The sequence below is a fragment of the Cryptomeria japonica genome, chromosome 11, assembly GCF_030272615.1.
Source record: "Cryptomeria japonica chromosome 11, Sugi_1.0, whole genome shotgun sequence".
Taxonomy (NCBI): Eukaryota; Viridiplantae; Streptophyta; class Pinopsida; order Cupressales; family Cupressaceae; genus Cryptomeria; species Cryptomeria japonica.
In genome coordinates this window covers 199,238,665-199,250,839 of record NC_081415.1, presented here as the reverse complement: position 1 = coordinate 199,250,839, position 12,175 = coordinate 199,238,665, and the positions used below count along the sequence as shown (strand labels likewise).

At 33.3% G+C, this 12,175-nt stretch overlaps 1 protein-coding gene across 8 annotated transcripts in view; it reads left to right on the top strand.

Moving 5' to 3' along the window:
• The first annotated feature begins 7,891 nt into the window (after positions 1–7,891).
• Positions 7,892–12,175, top strand: part of LOC131041176 (CBBY-like protein) — a 172,234-nt gene continuing 167,950 nt past the window's right edge. For 3 of the 8 annotated variants that reach the window (XR_009104983.2, XM_057974173.2, XM_057974181.2), the window contains exon 1: positions 7,902–8,451. Coding sequence is in view for 7 of the 8 variants with exons in the window: in XM_057974173.2 (XP_057830156.2) it covers positions 8,165–8,451 (287 nt within the window). In the remaining variant the exon portion in view is untranslated. Of the gene's footprint in view, positions 8,452–12,175 lie in introns of all 8 variants that reach the window. The other 5 variants (XM_057974196.2, XM_059213903.1, XM_059213904.1 and 2 more) reach the window with 4 other exon arrangements.

Below are 12,175 nucleotides of genomic sequence, written 5' to 3'. Positions count from 1 at the left end.
TTATACTTTTCTAGCTTAAGTTCACTTAGTAGTACTTTAGTTTAGTTGTAGTTGAACATTATTTAGCTCCTCTTTTCTTTTCCTTAGTTTTCCTAATTTTACAATTAGGGCATCTCTTGGTTTCTCTTAATCAATCCTTCATTCATCATAATCATTCTTGTATGCAATCAATATAGAATTATTAGGTTGTTATTGAGCATATAATCTTTGTTTGATCTCTTTTGTGTGATAGGTGTTTTTCTTGCAAATTGATTCTTAGCTCATGTGGTTGTATCATCAACTCCTACATGGTATCAGAGCACAATCATTTCTCTTACATGGTATTCGAGCTCTATCTTTGCTTCTACATGGTATTAGAGCATATCTGCTAAATTCTTGTCCATATTCTAAAGGGGTCCAACCTTAAGTGATTTTTCTATGCGCATTGAGCTCAAATAGAGGTTACTTTCCATTTTTGAAAATTTTCCACTTTGAAATATTTCATTTTTTGTTTTTGAAATTTTTTTATTCTAAAACAAAAATCCATTTTCAAAAAGTTCTTGTTTTTGGAAATTTTCCATTTATAGAAACCCTATAGTCCTTCCAAGCCATAATTGACATGTAGTTGGTTTTTTTTCCATAACTTGGTCTTACAGAGTCAAAACTATGTAATAAGATATTGTTGGAAAGCAGCTAGTTATGTCATTAATCTAGTGGTACTAGTTGTTTTGTAGAATTTGCACCAATTTTCCATATCAGGCCTACAAATTTAGATCTTTAGTTTCATGCTTCCGGGGCCATTTCTTGCACATCCAAACTTTATTTTCAAAAACCAAATATCGATGGAAAGCTCATTCAGTGCTCTATCTAGATTTACTACTTTTTTTTTTCCATATTTTGCCCCAAGTACATTTTATTTTTATTTTTGTGTTTTCACTATATGTTCAATTACTTAGACATTTTGGCATCTGGAATGGATCTATTTGTTAGAGAGGGATTTATTTTATGTGGTTTACATATGTTGACATGTTTGGGGTTTTTTTATTACATTTGCAGAGGCATAATGGGTTTTTCAGTTCATCCTTTTGTTATCAACCTTGCAAAGGGCAATTATGAGCCTTGGCAACATGGCATCATGACACATATCAGGTGGCTAGATATTTTTCCTTATTTATATGGAATCATACCTAATCTAGTCACTCCAAGAGGTAGATCAGCTTGGGGGTAATATCGTAGACCATGTTGTAGGTGTGATTTGTTCTAGTGTTGATCATGACATTGCGTGTGCTATATTGGATCTTGAGAGTCCTCGTGCACTTTGGGCTATACTTTGGGAGATACATGGAGAACCTCATATATCTCAATTCCCAAAGGATCCTACAATAGATTTCCTTCTTCTCGTTGCACATGCAAATTTCATACCTATAACGGGTGAAAAATTAGGGTTTCCACCACAAGAAGGATGAAAATCCCTAATTTTTTCTTAGTGACCTATTACATTCAAAAGGGTTGAATCCAATAGATTTAGTCACAAACCAAGGATGATAAGGATTGAAAATATTGATGAGAATAAGACATGGATGTATCAGAAAATGGGGGAGGGGATGTTGACAAAGGAGTAGGTTGGAAACCTAAAACCTATTTAGAAAAGTGTGATGTATATTTTTCAGGAGCTTGGATACTTTGTTGCACACATCCTAAATCGTGTTCATTGCATCTATGTTTAGAATCAAATATAGGTGTTGAAATGTTGAGAGGAGATGATTCATTCTTAGTTTCAAAGTCCAAAGAGCCCTAATCATTATTAAGACATGTGTTGGAATAAGAGGTTGGAATGGATTTAAAAGAAGCTTGGATAAATGAAACATAAGGCTCATTCAAGGCTTCATACTTGGATTAGAGGACCTTATATATCCATTAAAGGAAGGTTTAAATTCTAATGGACCCTAATTTTTTCTAACAAAGCATCATCAATAGGAGATTTTGTTGTAGAAAGAATCATAGTGTTAAAGAAAGATATGTATCCTACTTCATCTTGAACACTATTATAAGGACTAGGATCAACCTTGTTTGTGTGAATTTCATTATCATTTATAAATTTGATTGTGCAAGTAAGGATAGAAGGGACTGTTTTCATGGCATGAATCAATGGTCTACCTAAAAGTAGATTATAATTGAGAGTATCGAGCATGACATGGATAGGCGTGGGTAAAGTCAGGGGTCCTATTGTAATAGGTAATATGATTATACCAAGTGATTCTCTACTAACATTATCAAAGCCATATACATAGAGAGGATCAAGTTGAATGAGGGAAGTATCTTACTTGATCTTGTGCAATAAGTTAATGCTACAAATATTAAGGCCTAATCCATTATCAATTAAGGTATGCCTTATCTTATGTTCATGAATGCAAGGTGTGATCATGATTGTATCATTTTTATTTTCAACCTCTAAAGAAGGCAATTCATTTTGTGAGAACAAAATATTACTTGGTCTAGCAAAAGGAGGGGAAACTACCTTTTGTAAGGCTTCTTAGCTTAACCCATGGTATGAAGGTGAAGTTTGAATCAAATCCCAAAGGGAGATCTTTGCTTAAGTAGCATGAAGTTGTTCAACAAGATTAGGTTCCCTATCAACATGTTGAGGAAGAACATTGTTTGGATAGTTATATGTGTGAGCCATTGTATGATAACTATGTTGTTGTGACATTTGTTATTTCATCCTATCTCTTTGAGTGATTTGTTTTGCATAGAACTCAAGATGTAGTAGGGAGGTTTGGCTGTATTCTTAGTGACAATCACATGATGGTTTTGAGGTTGAGGGGAATCTTTACAAAGAAGAACAATAATTTTAGGCTTCATATGTTCATTTGTATGATTGGAAACATGAATAGTATTGACTTGATTTTTCTCTTTGTTTTGCAAGGATTCATCTCTAGAAGGGAGAGCATCAAGTAAGGTGTTAATATTATCATTCTCTTTCTCCAAGATATCTTCATGAGTAAGAAAAACTTTGGGAGAGGAACAAACATAATTCATTAATGTTGCATCTCTAGAAGGGTGACAATTTAAGTGAATAGAAGGTACCATATCATTACGAAAAATAGCCATGATATCATCTCTTGCACAAAATTATCCTCATGGGGAAGGTACATTTTAGGAGAAGGATAGATATCATTCCTCAAAGCTTCATCCCTAGGAGGGAGATTTTAGAAAGAAGTGTTAATAATCTCTTGCACCAAAATGTCCTCATGGGTAGGACCAATTTTGGGAGGGAAAAAGAATAGCTATGGATAGAAGGAAGAGCTCAGTTATCATCATATGCATAAAAAGGAATGTCATGAATGTCTTGGATACAAACTAAAATTGAACTAGAAAAATAAGATAACAACTCCATTAAATCAAATCTCTATGATTAAACAATGTACGCATATGCCATATTAATCAACAATGATGTAACCAAAGAAATGCTCAACCTATGCCTGGAATGAAATTTTGAAAATTTCATATAAAATATAGATCTAACATTTAAAATCAGAAAATATGCAAGTGTGGGATATGTCAGGTTCACTAAAATATAATAGTGGAGAATGGGGATCTAGCCTAAATATGTAAACTAGAAACTATTTCCAAACAGTATTGTTGGTCAGGGAACAACCAATTAGGCCCAACTTCAAACCCTTGAGAGAGCTGGGTGCTTGTGGTTTTGATTGTTCTCTTTTGATTTGGTTGATTGTATATATGATTAGAAATTGAAAATGTAAGAACTAGGTTAAATGATGAAAAATTGACAATAATCACCATAATTAGACAAATACAAAATTGAGAATCATTTGAGGTGAAGATAACTGGAAATGGGATATATCAAGGAACTTGTATTTGAAATTAAGACTCAAAATGGCTAGTCACAGTGGCTAAGAACCATAGTCCTGATAGGTATCTGGGTGCAAAACATGAGTCAAACTATTCTCAGAAGCCTCCAAATTGACTTTTGGTCAAATTGGGAGGATATTGGCGCTAAGTGCCATAGTCTTAGAGGAAACTAGTGCTAGTTGTCATAGTCCAAGTGTTTTTCTGTAGAATATTTCTTGGAACCTCCATCTCAGTTTGCACTATGCTTTTGTACCTTCAGATTGAGCTTGAAACCTATTTTTCAGCCTGTAAATGCACAAAAGAAGAAAATGGTGTTGATCTATATAGGGGTTTGCCTAAGTCAAACCCTAGGTTGGTGTTACCCTCCACTACAACAATGATGATTAGAAAGAGCTCTTACCATTGTAGGGCAGAGGCTAAATCTGAGATGGAATGTTGGATTGAAGTGCTAAAATGAAATGATTATACCTTTGATTGATGATGCAATGCCCTTAAGATAAGTGCTCCAAGTGCCGATGCAATAACATGATAAATTATAACAACATCCATCATGAAAACATAATTGAAGATAGCTTGTTGTCTAGCTTTATGCTTCTTTTACTGAGATATGCTCTTGATAGAAGAATGTTTTCTCTTGAAAATGAAACTTGTGGATGATCAAATGAATGAGGAATGATGTCTTATATGGGGTTCTGAAGGTATTTTTACATTTTGGCCAACTTTCAATGGTCATATCCCAATGTCAAGACCAAACCTGGTATTGTTAAGGCCAACACATTACTCTCTCGATTTTTTGGCCAAAAAGTATGGATCACTATGGCTAATTGATAGTGACCTAAAAATATAGGCCCCAATTTTTAGGGAAGCAAGATAATAGGGTCCTAATATTGGATTTGGAATTTATATTTGGATTGATGACATTTAAGTGTGGGATAAAGTGCTTTGAAATTTTAAATAAAATAGAATCCCAAATAAGCTTGAAATGACATAGGAGAAGGCACACTAAAGCAAGGGCCCAAAGAGGAGTGTGAAATTGTAAGGGTTACAATTTATGATAGTATAAATTAACACTGCATTAATGGGAGGGTTATATAGTGGATTGGGAAATTTATGATAATATAAATTAACATTGCATTAATGGGAGGGTTATATAGTGGATTGGGAGAATATTTCATTATTAGTGAGTGTAACATGCAACTAGAGATTCGTTGTGTAGTACTTGGATTCACTCATATCAAATTGCATAATTGAGGTCAAATTGTGTGTATAATAATTTTTGTGTCCTTGGGAGGTTTTATGTTTTAGTTGTCTTGCTTCAAGATGGCTTATTATCCTCAAGACATATGTGGATATTTCCAATCTATTTGGGGCAACTATGATAACTTGCAAACATCTTGACAATGTGAAGACATTTATGCACGTTTCAAATATGTTGGGGCATTCTAGGGACACCTTGATGTTCTTTCCTGTGAAAGGGGGTTGATGGAAAATAATAGAATCAAAAAGTTAAAAAGTTAAAGTTAACTGAAAAATCTCTAATAAATAGGATGTCATATTTTACATTTTTGTCCATAAGCCACCAATGCCACAAATAACATAGGATCAAAAGTGTTGTCAAAATTCATTATTAATTTTTAAAATATTGTATCGAGAATTCTCTTGAGCTTTAGTCAAATCTGGCAAGCTAAAAATGATATATATGTTCTTGGAATATTATTAGCAATGCTATTCTTGGATTTGTTTTCAATACTAACATGCTTAATGAATTTTGTCTATACTTATAAATTATAATCAATTACTAAATAAATGGGCTAGAAACTCACATTTTGAAATGAGTCACGTTCCTTGTCTTTTAATAAGCATAACATAGCAATAAAAAATTATAGAATACAAAGTCTTATTTGCTTGTGTGTTGAGAACTTATTTTTCAAGCCCGCTCAAGGGTTTTAATGTTGTTTCTACGTTGTAGCTTGGTGCCAAAGTTGTTTACTCAAAGTATGTTGGAAAATAGATTAATTTTCATGGAGTAAATCACCCTCTTTAAAAAATGATGACGTTGCAATTTTGGATACTAATGGTATATCAAACTTGAATTCATTGTGTGATTAGGTCTTATTGAAGGTTTTGGTCTAGTGATAGTAGTTCATGTAAATGACATAATTAGTTTTGTATTATATTGTAGATTTTTTAAGGAGGGATAAAAAATCACCATGGCTTGGTATATATGGTAGTTCTTGAAGTTGTGTGTACGTGCATTAAAAAACATTTATGCTTCATTTAAAATTTGATCATAAACTTATTTTATCTCTTGACATTCTTTATCTTTTAACATATTCTTAAACAAATTTTTATGGGAATGTTCAAAGCTTCAAAGGCTTAATCTCTATTGAAAGACCTCCAATTGTCATTTGTGGAAATGTCATGTTGTGAGCTTTACATTTATCTTTATATTAGTGACTTATTTTAGAACTGAGAATTTGCAAAATTGTTTACATTCTATGAAGGTTTTTATTTTCTTTAAATTTTTGCTTGAAAATTGCTTAATATTTTTTTGAAAGAAAACATGTGTCATTTTTTGTGTGATAAATTTGTTTGTTGCCATAGACAAATACGTGCGTTATTATTTGCTCATGATAATCTAGTCATAAAAATTAATGGGTTACCCATGTTCAAATTTGTGGTCACTTACTAAAGGAATTGCAACTAGAATTTCCAACATGTAATTTACATGTATTAGGGGGTCAATAAAGACCATAGTTTCTACAATATTCAAGTTTTGGGAGCAAAATGTACACACCTTTGAATGAGTGATATAGAATATCATAAGTTGCAAATATTTGTCACAATTTAATGGAAGAATTTAAGCACGAAAATCATTAATGTTTGCAATAATTTGCTCTTATTTTGACCATAGAACTATCACGATTGCTTTGTTTATAAGTATTTCAAAGCTATGAATCAAAAATTTGGATTTACGCCTTCTAGATTTTTCAAAACCCATTAATCTTAAACTTTAGTCAATGGCACAAACCAATTATTTGATCCAAATATCTTACACTAGCAAAAAATTATTTTTCATTCATAGAAATTGCTAAATTCTTGAGATGTAGGCTTATTTAAATTTTTGTTTTATGCACTTAAGTATAGCAATAGGGAAAGGTCCAATGACATCCATAAAAAACTTGTAGGTAACATGAAGATCAATTTCATTAACAACTTTTATATAGAGTATTATGATTGCTATGGTGAATTGATAAAAGTTTGCAAATCTATGAACAAACTTTAGAAAAAAAATAAAACAAAATAAAATTATAGATCTATGTGATACACTTGAAACTTACTTACTATTAGATTCCACAATTTGATGGAGAAAGCCTCCTTTTCCTTTTAAGTCTTTCTTAAGATTCAATATTTTGTTATGAAACTTCACAGCTACCACTAATTATAGCAAAATGATAAGAAAATTAATATATATGTTAGAATATAGAGCCACCCATTTAAATTGACTTATCTCCCTTACCTAATAAAACTAAAGTATCATCACCACAACCATTTAGCACCACTAGTGACCATAGTCTCCTTTATTTATGTAAGGTTGTAGGTAGGCAAACACTTTATTATTCAGGTCTCTATGAATTGGTTGAGAATATTTTCTCTAATTTAAAAAATAATTTTCATATTAATTTATCTTCTATCTTATAATTCAAAAAGACTTTTATAATAGCTATAATAGTATTCAATGTTCTTCAAGAAAATAACATTTAGGTAAGACTTTGATTATCATGATAGTCACCATTTTTATGACGAATTGTAAACATTAAAAATATAATAAATTTTAAATATTTTCATTTAGATACTTAATTCTAATTTGAATGAATAGAAAATAAATAAATAATATTAAAATATTATTGAATAATTTTTTAAAATAAAATATTCAATTTTTTTTAGTTCTATACAATGATTGATTAAATAATTAAAAAACATTGCATGTGATACTAATAATAAATTTTCTCTTACATAAAACCAGAGCAGGAAGTAATCAAATAGCAAAATCGACCATCAATAAAAAAATTTAAATCTTTTCAAAAAAAACGCGGACATATACAGCTACTAAATGCCAGACACAAATTCTTGATAGTGCAAGGGAATGAACGGCTATATATATACAACTCTGGATATGCTGCTCTATGATTATTTTGAATGGAAGAGTCGTATTTGAATTCTGTGTTCAAAATTCTGGGTAGGGTTATTAGGGTTTCTGTGCAATAAATTTGTAGTTCAACATCAAATTCTTCTTTTAATCTTGATAAAAATGGCGTCGTGCTCTTCAAGAATTTATGCTCCCCAGCACAGTCTTGTGCTTGGCTTGGCTAGCATTAACAGGAGCCGTGCAGGGATTCTTAGTAAGAGGCATCTTTCAGGTTGCAGTGATTTAATTGAAGTAAGAATAGGATCTACTGATTCTCTGCAGAAAGCACATTTACGTGAGAAGAAGAAGAATAAGGGGCCCTCCTATAGAAATGTGCAAACTAATGGCCGGGAGTTGCAGACCGATGATATAGAGAAGCCTAAGATTGCTATTTTGCTCGAAGTCGAAGGGTATGAGTTAAAACGATTTATTTTGATTGATAATTCGGAGACAACTGTGTGAAAAGTAATATGTTTTCATATATTGGAAATTTAAACAGTCAATCTGCTGAACCGAAATTATTAGTGCCTTCAAGTGTCCAGAGTCCATGAATATTGTACAAAGATACTTTCAATTAAACACAAATAATTAATATTGCATAGTTTTTGATTGGATGGGAAGTCCTCCGGAGGGAAGGAGGCATCATTATTGAAAAAATTGGTAGGTTAATTGCCTTTAAATTATGTGGCACTGCATAATTCATCAATACAAGTCTTAACTATTCTGATATGTTATGAACTTATGACTGATTTAATTACTGATTCATAGGCAATTGTGCAGAATAACAATTCTCATGCTTTCAATTTGTTGTTGTTAAGTGCAAAATATATAGAGGAAGATTATATGAGCAAGAACGAGAGCAAAAAAACAAGCATAAAAAATCGCTTTTACACAGAGGGTCGAAGGATGGACTGCATGCCATTATCTTTTTGTTGCTTTCCAAAGTTTTACTGCCTTCTTGACGCCTTCATGGACATCGTATATTTTTTTGAGCATGTCCAAGCACGTAGTCAACAATGCTACTTATCCCTGACCTTTCCAATTACACTTCAACCTCTATAAGATTGTTTGATTCAAGCCAGTAAGATATGATCAATCATAAATTTAAGAATCCTCTTCACAATGTGTTTCAATGGGCAAAATAGCTTGCCAGCTTTTTCTTTGTTGGCAGGCTCTGTATTTTTTATCTCATCTGAGATAGTTTTGGCTGCAGACAAGACCATCTTGGATGCATATTCTGATTAGTGGTGTTCTCAGTCACAACCAAAAGTTGAGATTTTATGACACTTTTGGCTGGGGTCAAAAGCATCAATGGTGCTTCTTTTCCATCATTTTGACAATCTTCTTATTGTGAATTCAGGTGAGTTTCTGTGCCTATTTTGATTTGCTTAGTTTTCTGCAACCTTTTGTCCGATATTTTTCTTAGGAAGATGAATCCAATGAGTGTCTGTGAACAAGAAATTCTTGAAGCGTACATTTCCTGGCAATTTTCGCCAACTTCATCAACATGTGTGATCCATTTTGAAATGTACCTCCTCAACTAGGAGGCTTTTAGCCCCAAGCTTATGAACTCAATAGATGAGGAAAGAAAATCTGCACATTCACTTTAGGATGCCATTTTGCATTTATCTTTGATGTTAACTTTCCGTGTTGCTTGAACTTCCCTGATTTAAACAGATTACCCAACAAGTGCTTAACCCCCCTCCAAGCCTTCCAGATACTGTTAAAGACAGCCGAACCAAAAACATTGACCGCAAAATCACCAAATAGATACTGGTTTCCATGATTTACCTTTTTTAGGCTTAGATAGTGCAAGATTGTTTCTAATCAGAACCTTCCATGGTTCAGAGCCTCCACTTGGCAGCTAAAGCAATGCCCTCCAGTCTGAGATCCTTTAGCCCCAAATCTCTCAGATCCTTAGGTAAACAACATCAAGACCAATTAACACCATGCCTTTTTCTATTTCCCTTCCCATCAAACCAAAGAAAATCCCTCAATTATTTTTGCAATTTTTGAAAATGGCAATTGAAAAATAACCACATTGAAGAGAAATATAAAGAGTGAGAGGCTATGACTTTTTGCACAATTTGTAATCTGCCAACAAGAGAAAGGAGATGGGTTTGCCATCTATGGCTTTTTTTGTCTTTTTTTTGGTATAACCAATCCCACATATGTTTTAAAGATGGGGAGATAGAAAACGGAATCCCAAGATACTTCACAATTTTATCAAGTCCATATCACTGCCAATCTTTGTTTTTTATCCAGTCAGGAGGGGTAGGATCCCAACTAAGAATGGAGGACTTACTAGAGGAAATCTTAGCCTCGGAGGCCAAACAGAAATGCTTAATCAATTCATCACGTTGGTGAAATTATTTTCATCTATCTCCACAAGAAGAGTAGTATCATCTGCAAACTGGGCATTTATTAGGACCTTTTCATTAGGCAAAGAAATGCCATGGACAGGAGGAGTGATAAGGTTGGTTCTTAGAACATAATACAAGGCATCAACAACAAGAACAAAGAGAGTTGGGGCTATAGGGCTTCCTTTCCTAATAGATCTTTGTAAGAGAATGGGGTGAGACAGGGAACAATCAATATCTACCTGGGTAGAAGAATCTTTGAATAATACATTAATCTGCTTACAAAATTGAAGGGGAAGCCAAGTGTAGTTAGCATGTCTAAGACAAAAGGCCACTCAATTCTATCATAAGCCTTCTCAAAGTCCAATAAAATCGTAGATACATTTTGTTTACCTGACTTGGCCCAATGCATAGTTTCTTAACTAGTAATCAGGTTCTCCAAGATATACTGACCCTTTATAAAGCTAGTTTGAGTAACGGAGATAACTTTACCGAGGACTTTAGTTAATCTCCTTGCCAACAGTTTCGCCAAAATTTTGTAGGAGACATTTAAAAGGTAATAGGCCTCCAATTCTTAATCTGAGACTTGTCCCCATCTTTAGGGATAAGTTTTATTATTCCTCTATTTATATTACCCCCTAGGGAGTCACTTTGGAAGGCCTCTTAATACACTTCTAGCAGTTCCTCACCAATCCAATCAATGTTGGATTTATAAAATTCAATAGGTAATCAATCTATCACACCTAGGGGACTTACCATTCTGAAAGGAGCAAATGGAAGTTTTGATTTCATCCATAGTAATATTCATGTCTAAAAGGGCGGCATTGGTTTGAGAAATTTTCTTAGGAACAATTTTTTGACAGAAAGCCCTAGCTTCCCTAGTTTTAGAGGAATATTCAAATCAGAACAAGGCTTGATAAAAAGGTGAAAAAGACCTCTTTCATGAACTGAAGGTCATTAGAGGAATTGCCCTTATATTCTAGGGGACCAATTCTTTCCCTATTCTACTTTTTAACAAGGTCGAAGGAATATTTAGAACCCTTATCCCCTGCTTTGAGCCAATTCATTCTAAAAATAATTCTCACCCCGATGTTTGTAGTTCTGGATTTTTCTCAACAAAGATTTGGTTCTAATTAATTTGGTTTCAGCTGCCATATCATCTGTGTATTGGAGTTGACTTCCACAGTCAAGCAGTTTATTTTACAAAAAGAGTTCTAGCCTTTCCTATCTAAGGCCTTATTCTTGCCAACCACACTGAATAACTTAGCCCACAAGGAGACAAGATTCCCCCATCTCTAAATAGGTGAAAGATTATAATTAGTCATTTTTGAAATTCTAGTAACAGTTTTAATATCATCTAGACAAGCTGTGTCATTCAATAGTGAGGTATTCAATTTGAACTGAGAATGAGGCCTAACATTGACTCCCTCACCCAAGGTATCAATATTAACACTAGCTTCAATAGGAGAATGATGTTAGATTGCTATAGGTGTTACTGAAACCAATCTATCCTTATCCCCTTGGATGCAAGAAAAAGTGTTTTTGTTAGCATACTATCAAGCCTGGAGTATATTCTTTTATCTTGAGTCTGATTATTAGACTAGGTGAACCAGATGCCTGTAGAATGTGACTTTCTCTTTTCCATGGGGTTAGTAAGGAACAAGGACCTCTTCATTCTGGACCAATAATATAACTCATTACCTTTTCTAGTTAAGTTCTTTCCCTTTACACTTGTCCTCCTTATATTCAATCATGTTAAAGTCCCCAACAACCA